This window comes from Sminthopsis crassicaudata, chromosome 4 (genome assembly GCF_048593235.1).
Source record: "Sminthopsis crassicaudata isolate SCR6 chromosome 4, ASM4859323v1, whole genome shotgun sequence".
NCBI lineage: Eukaryota > Metazoa > Chordata > Mammalia > Dasyuromorphia > Dasyuridae > Sminthopsis > Sminthopsis crassicaudata.
The window spans coordinates 138,389,207-138,408,219 of NC_133620.1; the positions used below are offsets into that span (position 1 = coordinate 138,389,207).

Sequence of the window (19,013 nt, forward strand, 5' to 3'; positions counted from 1 at the left end):
ACTTAGCCTTTGAGAACCCAGTCTATACTACATTGTATCATCAGAATAGGAAGTTAATGGAAGAAGAGAGGTATATAGGATATTGGGGTTGGGGAGTGGGAGGAAAAGAGCTTTGAAAAGGAGACTAGCTAGAAGACCATTCTAGGAATACAGGCATGAAGTAGTCAGTCATCTAGCCAACAGGCATTTATCAAGTGTTTCCTTGTACCAGGCATTATGGTAAATTCTGGGCATACAAAAAAGCTAAAACTGTCTCAATGCCTCAGAAGGTTACATTATAATCAGAAGACACTATGAAAATAACTGTGTACATGTAAAACAAATGAAAAGTAGTTGGGAGGCAAAGGAACTTGAGGGAAGATAGGGAAGCCCACCTTCCCACTCCCCCGGGTGAAAATGAAGAGGGAGAACATTTCAGACATGAGCAACAGCCAGTTCAAAGACACAGAGTTTAGAGACTGAACTTTATGTGAAAAAACAACAAGAATTCCAGTGTGGTTGGATTGTAGAATGTATAGAGAATATTGAAGTATGTTTTAAAAAAAAAAAAAAAACCACTTTTTTTTTTTTATGGAGGCAATTGGGATTAAGTGACTTGACCAGGATCACATGGCTAGTGACTACCTGAGACTGGATTTTAACTCGAGTCCTTTTAAATTCAGGATCTGCAAAGTATTCTATTCACTGTATCACCTAATTGCCTCATGTAAGGAAATTTGAAAGGCTGAAATACACCTAAGTTATGAAAAACTTAAAATGTCAAATATAGTTAGGTCCTGATTAGGGTGAATAATGACAATCCCAAGTGGTCATTTTATTAAAATCCACATCACATTTCCATTGGATTGGACCCTATTTTACTTAATTATAACCTTGAATAATATGAATTAAAATACATGTGAACAGGATAGGAGATTCATTATTTGCCTTTATTGGCACCTCTTTCTAGAGGACCTTTTTGATCTTGCAGATGATAGAGACATACCAGAGTTTGAATGGTGGTATAACATGGTCAGACCTATAACTTTGGCAGCCAGATGGATAATTGTTAACAACAGAAGACATTTGAGAAAGGGATTAAAAATAGAAGGCTATTATTGTAGTCCAGGGGAGAGGTGAAAAAAACATGAACTAGAGTGATGGCTATGTTAGTGGAGAGAAGGAATATGCTGTATATAAGACATGCTGTGAATGTCCTGGACTGTGGTGATACATAGGGATTTGAGAGAATACTCTTAATGTAGAACCAAATAGGCTAGTCATAAATTGGATATAGGATAGGATAAAGGGATAGAAGGTAAAGAATATACAAGGGAAATCCGAGGAATCCATGACATAAGTGAATAGCAAGGTCTTTTTAAAGGTGAATGAATGAATGAATGGGTGAAATTTGACAATATGAAAAGTGAGAAATGGTTGTGCTCTTTATCACTGCTGTCATTTTAATTGCAGGCAAGTGGGAATGAGTGTTTTAAAAACTAGCTGATAGTTTGTTTAGTTTCTGCAGGGAACATGAATCTGCTTCAGTGTGCTAATTTTTCTGCTGCTTAATGGATCATTGACTGTCTCCTTTTACTAATGACTTACTATGCATTACATTTTGCTGTGTCAGGACAGTCTCTGAAAAGAGGTGGAGGTTGATGCAGACCATTCTTTATCTAAACTCTGAATTGTGGGAGAACAGACTGCTTATTTTCAGATTTAGTATTTGTCTCTTTCCAACTGGATAACTATTGTTTCTCTCTAAATTTTCCAGTGAATTTTCCCCCTTAGCTTTCTTGAAACATTTATGTCATTAAATGCCTGTTTCCTTGTTTTTTTGTTTGTTTTTTGTTGTTGTTTTTTTTTTGTTTGTTTTGTTTTGTTTTCAGCTGAGAAGGGGGGAGGGAGGGAGAAACTATAGAGACATGTAAGAGAGACAGAGATAAAGAGAGACAGATTAAAAAAAGAGACAGAAATTTAGAAAAGAATGTTATAATAGAAAACTATTGGCGATCTGGTAATTGGAAAAAATGGATTCAAATTAGGTGATTGATCTTTATTAATATTCATTTTATTAATATCTCTTGCTTTTTACATTGTCTTCATTTCCTAATATATCCTTCCTTTCTCTCTTTTTTCAAAAGCTATATTGTACAAAAACAAAAGATGAAAAAGTCCACTAAAAATATAAATCACTTCTATAAAGTCTGATATGTAAAGCATGATACCCAGCTCAGATGAAATCTGGGAAAGCCAGTGAAAGGGTCTTAATCAAGTGGATCAGCAATTGAGACCTTTGGTTCTGGCTCAGTGACAGAGCAGACCTGTCTGGAGATCTCTAGTCCCAGAGCCAAGAAGTGAGGGAAGTTCCTTCTCATATACTTTCTTTGGGACAAATTTGCTCAATATAATATTGTGCATTTCATTCCAACTGCTTGCTTTTTTAATTTGCATTTTTGTAGTCATTGTATATTATTTTCTTGGTTATTCTTATTTCAATCTACACCAGTGTTCTTGTCTTCTTATGTAACTTTATATTCATTTTATTCATTGTTTCTCACATCAAAGCAATATTACATTATATGTAAGTACCATATTTTGTGTAACATTCCCAGGTTGAACATTGTTTCCTGTTATTTGCTTCTACAAAGAGTATTGCTATACATATTTTATGTATGTGAGACCTTTCTTTTGATCATTCACTTCCTTAGGGTATATACTTAATATTTTTTCAGTTAATATCTGTGTTATGTTTGTAAAATACCAAATCCTCCTCTATAAAATGATGGCTTAGACTGACTGACATTCAATGTCCTTTCCAACTCTAAATCTATGACCTCATGATTTAACTACTACTATTTCTTTCACAGTGATGAAATAAGGAAAGTATTGTACATATATAGGTTGTTATTTTGGCATTAACAGAAATGTTTGTAGATATTTGTTGATTTGTTAAAAACCTCTTGATTTAATAGTTTTTAGAAAGGGCCATAACAGGGTCAATTTACATTGGATCAGAGTGCTTAGAATGCTTGTTATTTGTTATTTCTCTTGATTTTGGAGTTCCATAGAACACTAGGACATTCTATGAATCTTTTGAGATTCATTTTCTCGTATACTATGCTGATTCTAGTAGAATCCTCCTTTGGCTGCTTCTCATAGCCTGTACATTATTTCATCTTTCAGAGTTTTCCTTTTGTTCTTGCTCACCCGCACTATATCACACAACCACAAAATCACAGAATTTAACAATTAGAAGGGATGAAAGTGAATTCCTGTTGAATTCACACATGAAAAGGAATCTCCATTTACATGTTACTATTTAGTCCTTCTCTGAAGACCTCCAGGAAAGGCTTAGAGTTCACCACCTTACTGAGTAACCCTTTGAACTTTTGGAAAGCTCAAATTGTTGGGAAGTTTTCCTTGGCCTCTTGGCAACTTTCACCCTTTGTTCCTGGCTTAGTCCTAAGGAGGAAACAAAACAAGTTCAATCTATGATAACCCTTTAAATACCTGAATACAGATATCACAGCACTCCCTTCCACTATTCTTCTCTTTTCCTCACTTAACATGTCTAGTTCTTTTAACTAATCTTCATATGTCATGAATTTTAGGCCCTTTATTGGTATTTTTCCTTCTAGACAGTCTTACAATTTATCAGTTTACTTCTTAAATTTCATACCAGTATTCCAGGTGATATTTTTTAAGGAATGAATAAACTAGGATCATTATCTGCCTGATCCTAGAAACATCCCTTTATAGAACTGCTAAGTGGTGCAGTGGACTTGGAATCAGCAAGACTCATATTCCTAAGCTCAAATCTGGCCTTAGATACCTACTAGTTGTGTGATTCTAGTTAAGTCATTTATCCCATTTGCCTTTGTTTCCGCATCTGTAAAATGAGTTGGAGGAGGAAACAGAAAAATGCTGCAGTATCTTTGCCAAGCAAACTCTAAAAGATGTCACAAAGTTGAATTTGACTGAACAACAACTTTCCATTCTTAGGCAGGTCAAGATTGCATTAAATTTTTGGCTATCGTATCACATCATTGAGACAAAATAAAGCTGATTTTCTAATTGCAGGGATTTCATTCTTTCATTCAATCCATAAACTGTCAACTCAGAGAATGTTTGTCTTGGGGAAACCTTAGACGTGTTTTCTCCAACCACTTTCTTATAGAGGTGAGTTGTCTATGGCCCCCGTGCAGATTTGGGACTAGATCCCAGGTCTGGTAGTAGTATCCAAAGTTCCTATTGAATATTTTTGAAATGTTTATGAGATATTATATGTTAGATATGAACTGACTTAGGGATTTGAGAATAGTGACTGAATTAGGTAGAATGGAGTTTAGAACCATAATTTGGAATTTTTTCATTTGAGTTAAGGGAAGAATTAATTAAGATGGGGCTTTTCAGGGAGGTAACATGCCTTAGGATACCTGGAAATTGCCATATTTCTGAAATACTGGCCACTTCTGGAAATGCTGATAGAGATGAAGGAGCCTCAGAGTTTGGTCATTGATTGGCCAAAATGGTTCTTGAGATGGGGCTGTCTCAGTTTTAAAATTTTGGATACCCTGAAAAAAATCTCGATTTTCAGTTACAGCTCTGATATAAATGTTGAAGAAAAAAGCCCAGGACTGGGAATTAAGAAACAATTTATGTTTGAGTCTTGGTTCTTCCCCAAATTAATTTTTATATACTTAACCCTTCTTGTGCTTTTGACTGTTTTGGGAAACTGTTATAATATTTACCTTCTTTAAATATATAGATGTTTTATAAGGATCTATAAGATAATTTATATGAAAATGTTTGAAAAATTTAAGATTTTTATGAATATGTAACATCATTATATCAAATGTGCTTCTGTAATTGGATGCATGATTTTTTTCTAATTATTTTTATTCAACAGAATGAATTACTATAAGGCAGTTGTGGCATCTCCTTGTTCTCACTATTCTAAAACCAATATCCTTGTCCACCTATATAGTTCATTTAAAAAGAAGATGGGTTAACTGCCTCTTAGCATCCACCTCATCCTATGATTTTTACTCAAAAGGAAGTTACATATACATTTTTTTACTGGCAAGACTGATATACACATTTCTCCAGAACCAGAGATGAAAAGTGCCCAGTGGGATATATTCTGAACTTTTACTGAGCCCTGATGGCTTTATTGAGAGGTAATCATTTGGAGAAGATTTGCTGTACCTTTGGATCAAGCTATGTCACACATGAGGGACACAGCTGCTTTTCCAACTGAGCTCACTGATAAATTTGTCTGTGATGGTTTGGTACATTTGGCTTGTTTTTAACCACCCACCTGATCCCTTCCTTCTTGTTTTAAAGAGATTTCTAAGAAAAATAAGGGTTGCCGAAGATACGTAAAATAATGAATAATGTTTAAAAGGCAACATTTTAGAAGGAAATTAGTTTCAATTCAATTCAACATATATTAACTTGCTATTTATTAAGTACTATGTGCAAACACTAAGTGGTATTATCTAAAGAAGATAGAAAATTTTTTTTGCCTACCCTCTTTAAGCTTATAATATAAAACTTAGCTAAATGAATGAAATAATTTTTCCTAGTCAGTCAATAAATGTCTATTACGTGTTTACCATGTGCCTGTCCTGGGGTTAAAAAATGAATCAAAAGATGGAATGTCTTGTTTGTGGGACAACAAAGAAGCCTGGATCACTGAACTAAAGTATTCCTGGAGAAGAAAGCATAAAAAGATTGGGAATTGGAATGTAAGAAGGAGTTAGGTTATGAAGGGCTTCTAATGCTAAATCAGATGAATTTTAATTTAATTTGTTCTTGGAGTCAATAGGGAGTCACTGGAGTTTATTTAGTAGTTGGGTGACATGATCAGACCTGTATCTTAGGAAAATCACATTGACAGCTGAATGGAGATGGATTGGAATTGGAAAAGACTTTGAGAGAGTTATATCCATCCGTAGATTATTGCATGATGAGGTGATAAGGAGCCCACATCAGAATCATAGTATTGTCAGAAGACAGAAGGGAGTATATTTAAGCGATGTTGCCAAGATGCCTTAGCAGCAGATTGGATATGGGGGTGGGTGGAGAGATAGTTGGGAATCCAGAATGACTCCTAGGTTGCAAGCATGAGAAACTGGGACAATATATGTAAGACATGTGCTAGAGAAGCAGCTTGTTGAGTTCAAAAGGAAACTGAATTGGAAATTAGAAGAATATAATTCCAGTGTCAGTATTGTTTTCTACTAGCTGTGAGTGTTAAAGCTTCTCTGGGGTGATGCTTCCTCCCCTACCAAATGAGTGGGTTAGAAGCCAGAGGATCTCCAAAGTGACTTCAAGCCTCAAAATTTGATGGACTTCTTAAAGAAAGAGCAAAGAAGGGCACTGACCTCATTTCCTCAATCAAGGAGGATGTGTTTGCCCTTCCTCACTAGCAAGGTTAGTCACTGGAAAACTTAAACATCTGTTTATAACTCTTCCTCTTCTACTCTGTGCCATCCCCGCATCCCCCATCCTTCAGAAGGGCCTTTTTTGTCCCTTCTTGGCTAACATAGATTTGAAGACATTGGAGTTTTTGTGTCACATTAAAACCTGTGATAACAGCTGTCTTTGACACATTTGAAAATTGTGATTAAGTTACAAAGGTAAATGTGTGAAGACAGGAGTCAGTGTTAACCCTGAACACTTTATACTAACTCTTTTCTTCTCACAAGTATCTTATTAAGAAGCCTCCAGAAGATCATTTGTTTTTTCAGTGGCTTTTCCTTTCTTGAGGCCTCCCTTTCTGCCAATGGTGCTGCTTATGATTTATTCTGAAGCACAGAATGTAATTTATACAGTAACTGGGGAGTTTAATCAAATTTGCTCCCACACATTCAAGATATGGTCTTTCCATTTAGCCTTTTATTTGGCAGCTCTCTTCATATCTTTTCTACATGACCATCCTGGTGACTGTCTTTATACTAATTCAAAGATGCTCATATCAATTTATTTGGTATGATTTAATGAATGTATAGGGCTCGAGAAATTTAACCATGTGTATACTACTATTTTATTTTGGAAAAATAAATATAGATTGATGCATGGTTCACTATGCCATACACACACACTCACACATAATTTTTTAAGGATTAGGAAGCATGTTTTTTTCCTTTCATAGTAAACCTATGTATCAGTAGTTCGGATGTTATAATCACCATTTTATTGACAAAGAAACTGAGGTTTCAAGAGATAACTTTCTTCTGGCAGAGCCAGAAGTCATGGATGGCAGAACCTATGCCACCTATATTTGAATATGTATATCTGTTCAGTAGGGTATATGAATTCAGTCAGATATGTTAGTAAATGTTTAATTATTATCTCCAAAAAATACAAATGCCACACTTTAAAGATTAATCTACATTATTAACATTTTCCCTGACATTTAAAGACTATATAGATAATAAAACAATAAATCAAGTCTCTATTTGGAACATTTGCCAGTTTCTAAGATATAACTGCTCACTTCAAAATGTAGTAATTGGCTCTCTCAACTAAATGGTATGAGCTGGCTCTACTTCCCTGAATTCTGGCCATATGGATTCTAAGTTCAATTTTTATGCCACTATAATCTCTCGTCTTCCTCTCCCATTCCCATCTCTCTTCTGAAAATACATGGAAAAGGGGCATTTATTTGCTACAAAAAGTATACTACAGAAAGACTACAAAAAGTATACATATCATGGAAGCAAGGATCTTCCCTGCCTTCCATATTACTGTAAAGGTCAACAACCCCCATCTTAGTCTGTCAGATTTGTGACTAGGAGTAATCCTGGATTACTCACTATTTCTTACTCCCCATCTGCATGCAAGCTATTGCCAAGGCCTGCTGATTTTACCTTTGCAACATTTCCTGATTATGCCCTCTTCATTTCTCTGACACTGTCCCCAAATTAATGCAAGGGCTCATCACCTCACACCTCACTTACCGCAATAGTCTGGTAGTGGGCCTGCCTGTCTTATATCTTTTTGTACTCCAATCTATTCTCCATTCAGCCACTAAAGTGATTTTCCTAAACTGCAAAGTCTGATAACATCACCTCCATAAACTCCACTGACCTCCTTTTGCAGGAGCAAATAAAATTCGTTCTATTTGTCATTCAAAGCCTTTCACAATGTAGCCCTCTCCTACCTTTTATTCTTCTTCACATTTACTCCCCAACATACATTCTTCAGAAATACAATGATGATGACCTCCTTACTGTCCCACAAACAAGACACTTCATCTGTTGACTTGCACATTCTCTCTGGATACTCCCTTTGCTTGTAATAATCTCCCTTTAATACTCTACCTCTGACTTAAAAAAATATCAACAGAAATCCTACCTTCTATGCTCCACAGGAAGCCTTTCCCAATTCCTCCAGTCCTCTGTTAATTATTTCCTATTTATCCTGTACATACCTTGCTTTGTATATATTTATTTGCATATTGTCCTCCTTCCCCCTCCCTTAGTCAGAGACTTGTCTCTTGCTATGTTTTTTTTTTTTTTTTTTTTTTTTAATCCCCAGTGATATCAGCTCAGTACCTGGCACATAGCAGGTGCTTCAGATATGTTTATTGATTAGAATTAAATTACATTCATCTGGATCTTGACAGATGTGAGTCTGAACTTAGAAGGTAAAAAGTAGATCTGTGATGTCATGGTGTAGGGAGCTACTAGATAAAGAAAATCCTGCTTCAGTAGATCTTTTGGCTTTTTTCCCCTATAACATATTGTACTGGAGAGTTGTCTGAGCCACAGAAGTTAAGTGACATGTCCCAGGTCACACAGTCAAGGTAACACAGAAGTCAAGCCTGTTCTTTATCCAGTTCCTGAGGCTGTGTACCAGCATTTCAAAATAGTTAAATTGGAAAGTGATTGTGAGGAGTTAATTTCTGAGTTTTACAAAGGGATTTATTGTAGACTTCTTTTACAAAGTAAAGTCCTCTAATTGACTTTATTTTAGAGAAAGATGGTATGTTAGAGATGATTATGATCTGCTATGACTATGAGGTTGAAAGGTCTAATATAAGACAGTCCCTTGTGCAATATTGATGTAATTATATTTAAAATATTATTTTGTATAAAAATTTAGATTTGATTTATAGCTTTTTCATTGTGTGTAAGCATTCTTTTCTCTAGTTGATGTTCCTCAAATAGTGATAGATTTTTAATAGGTAGACATTAAAAATGAAAACTATAAACACAGGATTTTCTGGGTTTGAAAAAACTAGAGTTACAGTAATTAAGTAAGACTGTTTTTGAAGCCAACTAGATTGGTTATATGATGAGAAATATCTGCCTCTGAGTGTAATTCAGCTATTATTTCCATTGTATGATTTTAGGTAGGAAATAATGACAAAGGCTTATGGTCACTCGATAGAATTACTGGTGTAATTGGGTCCCTTTGTGAAATCTATGATACTCTATTCAAGAGAGAAGCTTTCTAGCTTTGTTTTTTTTTTTTTTTTCAGATTTTCCTTTCCCTGTCCTGAATTATAAGTTACTTAATAGCATCCTCACAATTAGTGTTAATTTATCCTTTTTGTCAAGGTTTGGTGAGGTGTGTGGAAAACAAAAATGTTTACTGTGTGAATAAAACATTTTATATAAAGGCAGCATTTGATCATGTAAGAGAAAGAGTATGATTGAAACACAAGTAATAAGTGAACTCTGGGTTCCTGACTTCTGACTAGCTGTTATATGCCCTGGACCATGTTATAGGAGGCAATTTCTTTTTTTTAAATGATTGTTCAGCTGATCCAGTGTCTTTTAAATTACTATAATTCTAAAATGCCATGTAATCTCCCAGAATTAAGTGACAATAGGCAGGATATACTATTTTCTAAAATCATTTTAGCTCTTCTAGATTCTCAGGTTAAAAACATTGAATGGGGAGAGAAGGCTGAAGCTGTGGAATCTCCTGAGCCGGGGGATCCTGAATTTCAGAAAACTAAGCTGATCCAACATCTACACTAAGTTTCTCATTAATGTGGTAGGCCCCTAGAAGTTGGGAGTTACTAGGTTGCCAAATGAGGGATGAATCAACCCAGATCTAAAATGAAGCAAGTTAAAACTTGTGTACCAATCAGATCATTGCTGGCTGTGAGAAGCTCCTTGGAAGAGATGAGAAACCTACTCTTTAAAAATAAAAATAAAAAGCCAAGCGAGAAGGGTATTGGAAATAAGTAAATTATATAAAAAATCAGTGTGTTGAAGAACAAGTCACTGTTGTGGGTAGGGGAAGAATGACTTTGAGAGTGATTAAAATGATTAAATGATTGGAACGATTAAAAAACCCTCCCTCCCTCCCTTCTTTTCTTTCTCTCTCCCTTCTCTCCTTCCTATATAACCTTCCCTCATGGTTATAACTTTACATGATTGTGAAGTTGATTTTTAAAATGAAAAAATATGGCTTTAGTTTAATTCATATAAAACTATCCTATATCATCTATTTCTCTACCTACCTTCCTACCTACCAAGAAACCAATAGAAATAGTAGTAATTTCTAGAGTAAAATTAAGATTAACAGTAGGCTCTTCCTATATCATTGTGATATATAGATATATGTAACATACAATATAATATATAGTGTATAGTGACATGTAAAATATATATATATATATATGAATACATGCATACAATATAAGGTGTGTGTGTAACAGAAAGAGTAGTAGCAGTAGTAATAGTGGTTATTTTTAACTTTCAGTGCCCCAACAGTTAATATAAGGCAGTTAAGTGGCTCAGTGAATAGAGTACTGGGCATGGAATCAGGAATGCTCATTTTCAGGAGCTCAAATCCAATCTCAGATGTTTACTTACTGTGTCATCCTGGACAAGTCCCTTAACTCTGTTTTCCTGAGTTTTCTCATCTGTAAAATGAGAAAGAAGTGGCAAACTGTTCAGGTATCTTTGCCAAGAAAACCTGAAGTAAAATCATAAAGAGTTGGTTGGACACTGCAGAAAATGACTGAATAACTATAGTTAATATCATTCAGAGAAGGAAAAAACAATCACCCTGAAATGACCTAAAATTTGGGTGAAGATAAGCAAATCTTGCATATTAACATCTGTCCCTAGAACTTCCATTTGTTAATGATTAATTAATCTCAAATTATGTGATGTCACATTTTTATAAATACTCATGAATTTTCTATTCAGGTGGCATAGATTTCCAATCATCTTATCTTAAAATCATTATTTGATACATCAAGAAATATTTTCATATATACCCCCAAATTGTTTCTAATTGCTTTTTTCTTATTGTCATGTTTCTCTATTTTCTCATTATTACAACTATTTTTCCACTTTTCAAAAGTGGAAAGCCAGCCACACCTTTACTGAATTGTGGTGGGAAAGAAGAACCATAATTCTTATAATATCACAGTTGCAGGGACCAAATAGTACTCAGCTTTAAAAAAAATGTCGAGTTTAAAATGTTTGTACTAGTGAAACTGATATTATTAGCCCATTTTGGTTGTAAAACTTTCTTGATATTTGTGCCTGATAGTCTCATTTCACTGTAGAAGGAAGTAAATTAAATTTGGAATCAGAAAAACAAATTCTAACTACCTTTCGCTTTCTGTATGACCTTAGATAAGTGTCTTTGTGGGCAGCTAGATGGTAGAGTGAATAGAGTACTAAACCTAGTTAGGAAAACCCGAGTTCAAATTCTTACTAGTTTTACAAGTCATATAACCCTGTGGGTCTCAGTTTTCTCATTTGTAAAATAAGCTGGAGAAAGAACTGTCACACCATTCCAATATCTTTGCCAACAAAACCACAAATGGGCTCACAAAGAGTCAATATAACTGAAATGAATGAACAAAGAGCAATAAAAATCTTCTATTTCCTCATCTTTAAAATCAAGGAATTGGACCAGATAACTCTAATATTCTTAACAATTCTAAGGCTATGATCTTCATAAGAACCTAATAAGAAAGGGGGGGACTTTTTATTGCCCCTATTTCTACAAATTATCAAATCGAGGCTGTAAGAAGCTTTGTGCCTTACCTGTTTCTACAACTAGAAAATAATAACAGGGACCAGTTCATACCTTTCACCTGCTCCCTTTCCTCTATATCACACTGCTTTATAATAAAGTTTCATTTGTTAATTTTTCTAACTTCTAAATTTAATAACTACAAAGCGAAAAAAACACTTTTATATGCAAAATGAACAGGATAACAAAATTATATGTGAAGTCACAGAGCTCTATCATATATATATATTTATATAATGCTTTTTTTTTTTTAAAGTTGCTACTCAGTACTCATCTTGTGATTAATTAAATCAATTCCTTAGAAATTGCTCTTCTTACAAAGCACAAGAAATTAGCCTGGTATAAAGGAGAATTAAAAACCCTTCAGAAAATTTGTGGGGAAGTTTGAGTAATAAGAAGTTTTAAAATTTCATTTTATTTTTATGGTGAGTTCTAAACTGTAGCAAAAACTTACTTAGAAGAAATTAGCAAGTTTGAATTTGATTGCTTTGGTGAACCTTTGTCTATAAAACCAATGAAGAAGGAGGGGTTATTGCAATTTCTGTTTGTCTTGTTCAAAAGTTAATTACAAGTAGGTACTTTGCATAATAATTAATTTTGTTGACATCTTCAAATTTTTTGCATGCCATCCTAGCAAGGAAATCTCAGTATTGCTGTTCTGGGAAGGTATGAAAAAGGATTGGGTTGTTCATACTAGTATTGGCAAGAGAACATGGTCTTGGGGATGGAAGGGTTAGGGGAACAAGATTCAATTCTGACTATCCAACCAATGGCCCCAACAGTAATTGTTCTAGTATTTTTTATTTCATTGAATGGTTGATAGATTTTTCTTAATTCCTTTTCTTTGATTTTATTCTTTTTATACTTTCATTTCATAAATGCTAGTTTGCATGTTTCTGAATCTAGTTTTTCTGTTATAATTTGACAAGTATTGTTTATCAAAATTTGACTGTATTTCCATTATTCATATTTTAATGTAAGGCCGAGACCACATGGAAATAATTTTTTTCAACTTTGGATTGCAGTGAGGTTAGGTGATAACATGTCTGAGAAATCACTAGCAATATCTACTACAGGGAATTCCACAATAGTTCATTTAATGGGCATTTATTAAATTCCTTCTGTGTATAAAACATTGAGCAAATTACTGAGGAAAAGCAAAATTTAGAAAGATATGATTCTTTCCTTCATCAATGCTGTCTTAGAGCATTCACTTGCCTGCCAGTGGCTAGAATTTAGGAAGAGCCGCCTTTTCTTTGAAATATTAACTATCCTATTTCTACTAATGATATTTGAAGGTATACTTTGGCGTCAATTATAAGTAATGATAATAAAATTATTTATGTTGTAGTACTTTACAGTTTATGTTCCTATCCATCTTTTACCTTAATTGATTTTTACAATAATCTTGTGGAGCATAGAGAGCAGAGATGATTTTCATTTGACAGATGACAAAACTGAGGCTGAGAGTAGTATCATGGCTTACTCAAAAACACAAGTTGGGCTGAACTTGGTCCTTTAGTGACATGTGAACAATGGTCCTCTGTGGCCTTTGTGTAATCTACTGCCATACCTTTCAAAGCAATCTGACTTCATCTAAGGCTCTAGAAACAAAGGAATGGGATATGTGCAGACTCTTGAGTGCAAATATGAAAATTAGATTCAATATCTTTCAGGAAAGGGAAAATACTCCATTCATAATTGCTGCATCCAGTGGGCCAGGATTTTATTTTATCTTATTTTATTTTTTAAAGATTTGAGATCCTATATGGAAAGACCTAGCATATACATCATATTTATTATGGATACAAAAGCAGGTATAATAACTCTTTCCACTTTGATCAGATTGGCCATGTCTTATTATGAAACCGCAATCTTAAAATATTGATTGAAATAAAGCACAACTGGAAGAAGCCTTGTGTGTCATTATGGGTGCTAATTTGGGAATCAGAATACCTGTGATCAGATCCTACTTCACACTTCTGTGTGTGGTAAATCATGGGGTGATTCTTGTTTTTTAATTTTTTCATATAAAAAACGATAGCGTTGGACTAACTAGTTTCTGAGGGCTCTTCCAGTTCTAAATCTATGATTTTAGGTACTTATTATAGAATATGGACACTATTTTCTATTAACAATGTGTTGTAATATTTAAAACTTTCCCCTCAGTGTGATAGCATAGTGTTTTCTTAATTTACAATCTGTGAAGAAAAACCTCCAAAATCTTGATGCCTCCAAACTCCTGAGTGTCTCTACCCCAGCAAATACTAGAAGGTTAATCTTTGTAGATGGGAAGATATCCCAGCCTATACCAGCTAGTGATGTGCTAACTTATATTTGCATTTGTGTGTCATTCTTAAAGTTTACAAAGCATTTTTTACATATCTTTTCATTTGATTCTAGACAACTCTGCTATATTTAACACCATTTGGTGACTTGAACTGATCTCACAGCTAGTCAGGGGAAGTATTTGGACCCAAATTTTCCTGAGTCCCATGTCCAATATTCTCTCCATTACAACCTTTATTAAGATTTAATCACATTGTGTAAAGGGCTAGAACTGAGCAAATGCACTTGGATAATGGAGCATGTGAGACTGCCAATTGGACGGTTCTCTATTAACTTGTTTGAAGGTTGACCCTCCCCAGCTGTTCTGTGCTGACTTGATTGGTGGGACAAAGAGGGGGGAAGTAATGTGTGTGGGGAGGGTAGGAGGAGGAAATTGAGGCTTTCTCTTGTGGCAGTTGAGAGAGGAAGGTGGTGTGGAGATTGCTAGATCTAATCCCCTGACCTTGATCGCAAAAGATCAAGAATAAAGACTTTTGATGATCCTGACTACGGCTGATTTCTGGGAAGACAGAGTTCCAGCATTAGTTAATAGATAACCGTCCAATTGGCAATTAGTCTCACGTGCTCCTTTATCCAAGTGCATTTGCTCAATTCTAGCCCTTTACAACATTGTAGCCATGTTTCTTAATTTTTACCCTGCTTCCTAAATGAAGTTTGTCTAATCATAATGAAGTGAGGATAGGTAGGTTTAATTCACATATGTGATTTTTACTTTTTTCCAGGCAGAGAAAGCTGATGGATTCATCAATTTACCAGATTTCACTGTGGACAGAGCTGCTGAATGCAAGAAAAAGCAGTGAGTCATCAGGTCACAAATTCCTTCCTGGTCCATGTTCACATTCACTTAATTTCATGTTTGTTGTGCATTTGACTGGGTGGGGATCCTGACTTTAATAAAATCAGAAGTTGATAAAGGGAACACACCTGGAGCCTAGAAAAATTGACTTGGAAGAGAAGAGTTTCTCTTCATGTGTGTTAGATGTTGGCATTTTGAGAGAACCGATCAGCTTTTTGATAGACCCCCATAAAATTCTACAGTAGAGCTCTATGTTCTGTGATGCAAGGGAACTCCATAATCAAGTCCTTCTATAGTGATCATATGATCATATTCTAAGATTCTGTGCTAGTTAGTGACTGAGGTTCAAAGCAAACCTCCCTCCACATAAGTTTAGGCATGAAGACAAGTAAGACTCATGTTGTTTTCTTACTCAAACTCTTTGTGAAACTATTCATAGCAAGAATTGCCATTTGTCTTTCAAGCCAGATCATAAATCCAGGCTAAGTGTCTGCTGAAATCAAGTGTTTGATTACAGTTTCAGAGTTGGAAAAGGAGTTAAAGTCATCTAGTACAAACCTGTCACTTTGCTGATGAGACCTAGAAAGATTTTGTAGCATGTACCAGTTTATACTGCTAGGCAAGATGCAGAGCCAAGGCTGGAAACAAGATTCCTGACTCCCCATACTTTTCCCTTTCTATCCCAGTGCATCTTTCTAATTTTTTCTATTGATCCTTTGTCCTTCCTTTCCTTTCCTTATCTCCTTTCCCCTCTTCCCATTCTATTTTTCACTAGTTTAATCAAAAGTCAATATTCACTTATGGTAATGGTTATCCTAACTTACAATGTTTCAAAAGATTACCTCAGGTTTGAAACTTTTACAAGGAAGATGAGCTGGGTGGAAGGTAATAATTACTCTTTAGGTGTTGGGGACTTTGGTACAGCAGGATGTCTGTAGTTTTGTGTAAACTTAGGTGGTTTTTGGTTAGTAAACAGTGATGGTCCATACGCTCTGGGGACTTCCGTTTTAGAAACTTATGTGCAAATAGCCATTGGAAAAAATTTGCTGATTAATTTCAATATTTCAAGACTTTATTTTAAACTAAGATGAATATTAATTTTATTTTTTCTTTTTGTTAAAGTATGTTATATGAATTTAGCATGTATAGAATTGGTTGTTACTAGATAATTAAAACATGAGAATTTTGCACTTGTTCGTCCACCTTTGAGTTTAATTACAGCAGCTTGAAATACATCTTTATTATTATTATTATTTATTAATGGAACTACAGAAATTATTACAAAGTATGAATTTTGGACAAGGCTTTTGACTCAGGACCCACCCATAAGGCAATGTTTTAAAAGACTTCTGTAGTTTGGCCCTGAAATTTCAGTTGCCTTTCCAAATTTCCTGTGTATGTTGGAGGGATCATGATTGAAAGATTTAGGTCAGTTATTCTAAGATGATGCTCCTTTATTTGCATCTTTTCATTCTCTTAAGCATTGACAAACAGTATACTCCTGATGTAGTGAAAATATTATAATTTTATTGTAAAGGAAATAACTTAACCATTAACTAACATATTCTCTAGATGACAGGCAGAATTGACCCCTGCCTTTCTATGGAAGATAGGGAATGGAATAGGCAGTATTTAATTTGTCTGAGTTATTTTAAAAAATTGAAATAGAGTGTCATTTTTGCTGATATATCTATGAATCTATTAAATTCTATTTTACATCAACTTCTTATGTATCTTTGCTGTTTTCCCTTTAAGTGCTTTTAAGATCAGCCACCCGCAGATCAAGACTTTTTATTTTGCAGCAGAGAACGTGCAGGAAATGAACATGTAAGTAAATAAAACAGCTGCTTAGAAATGGGCATAGACAAATTTTTGGTGACATTTTGAATGCTAAGCAAGGTTTTTTTTGTTTTGTTTTTTATTTCTCAAAATTCAGTTTCATTTAAAAAAATTAATGAAAATCTATCTTTTCTTTCTCTTGTTGAAAAAAAAAATCCTTGTGACAAAATATGCATAGCCATTTCCTTTATTGAGCTTGTCCAGAAAATTATGTGCATCTGTGCAAATTACATGTACACAAATAACTTGCATCTTGAATATAATACCTTTTTGTCAGTATTAATACTATGGTCTGGGTAGCAAGTTTCCTCATGACTACATTAGACTCATGGTTGGTCATTCCATTATTGTTATTGTATACATTGTTTTTCTGGTTCTGCTTTCTGCACTCTATCAGTTCATGCAAATGTTCCCAGGTTTTTCTGAAACGTTCTCCTCCATCACTTATTAAAAATAGCATAATAGTATTCCCATAGGTCAGTTTTGATTTTTAAGCACAACTGGTGCTTCTGATTTCCTTTTCAGAGCCTATCTTATTTTCATATTCTTTCTCAATAGTATGGAGGCATACGGGCTAGAAAAGAAAATACACCTAAAAATGAAAGTACGCCTGAAAATTAAGTTCTTTAACTTGTGGGATACTTTTGTGGGAGCAATAAATTAGGAAGGAGGAAATAGTGGCCATTTCAAGGTGCCACTGTTGTTAATATTATATAAACTGTGGAAATTAGAGAATTAGGAAAATGAGGCTAAATGGAACCACAAGTAAATTTCTCTGTTTTCAGCAGATGCCATCTGTGACATCTCAGCTGGTATTCACCATGGAGCCATATGGAAGTGGGCATTTATTAAATACTTTTTGGTTGTCATCATGAGATGCTTAAAGATTTTCTTGGCAAAATACTCCACAACCTCCTGCCACATCCCTTCGACAAACTTGCTGTCAGAAAAATTTTACTTACAATATAAATTTCTTACTCTAATTTAAACCCATTTCTTTTTTCTGTCTTTTTAATATGTATGTGATAGATACTCAGATGGTGGCATCTCTCTGGTTTATATCAGAGTGGATTTTAATTGAATGTGAACTTACAAACCATAAAACTTGCAAAGTTCAGCAAAATTTATAAGAGAAAATTTTTTACTCTGATCAATCTGATATTTGTATATTGTTTTCTTGTTACTTATATATTTTTTTACTTGTTTGTTACTAACGGACAAATGTTAATTAAACATTTATTATATGTAGGGACTATCTTAGATGCTGAACAAAAACAAAAAAAATGAAGCTTAATCCCCATTTTCAAGGAACTTCTTTGGTTGTATCCAGAATGGTAAAGGGTCTTGGGATTATTCTATATGATTATTGATTGAAGGAAATAAGTATGTTAGAAGATTTACCACTTGGTAGGGGAAGGACAAGACATTGACTCCATATATTTGAAGAATTATCATGTGGAAGAAAAATTCAATTATTTTTGTTTGGCTTTAGAGTTAGAGTAGTGGCTTTAGAATGGGTAAAAGTTGTAGAAAGGCAAATGATTTTAGTTTAATGTAAAGAAAATATTCTCAAATTATGGCAAATCTAAAGAGGAATAGGCTGCTTTGGGAGTCAGTAGTTTCCCTCCAGGGGTATGCTGGGAAATGTTTAACAGCTGGCTCTACATCCTGCTCCCAGACAAAAAAATAGCATGGTTTAATTTGCATAATTAACATTTTTCTTTATCACTTTCTCAAGTCTAGTCAGTTAGCAAAACAATAACTCAAGCTCAGTTTAGAGCCTTTGCAGATTCCTGAGGTATAAATGCTCACACTGAAAAATTAACAATCAGTTTTCCAGAGACTGACAGAAGTAGGGTCCCTTTCACTAGAGGGAATCTCTTAAGAGAAGTCTTGTCTTAGTAGGAACCTAGCAACACTCAACTTTCTATGATTCTTTTCTATACTATGGCCTCTTCTTATACTGTCCTCACTTATCTGTCAAATATTTATAAGGTCAAGTAGTAAAGACATGTTTTATATC

The 19,013-nt window shown here is 34.5% G+C and overlaps 1 protein-coding gene across 9 annotated transcripts in view; it reads left to right on the forward strand.

Annotated features, from left to right (window-relative positions):
• Positions 1-19,013, forward strand: part of IPCEF1 (interaction protein for cytohesin exchange factors 1) — a 190,297-nt gene that overhangs the window by 121,835 nt on the left and 49,449 nt on the right. For all 9 annotated transcript variants that reach the window (XM_074309479.1, XM_074309475.1, XM_074309478.1 and 6 more), the window contains 2 exons: positions 15,078-15,151; positions 16,907-16,978. In XM_074309479.1, coding sequence (XP_074165580.1) covers positions 15,078-15,151; positions 16,907-16,978 — 146 coding nt within the window. The remainder of the gene's footprint in view (positions 1-15,077; positions 15,152-16,906; positions 16,979-19,013) is intronic.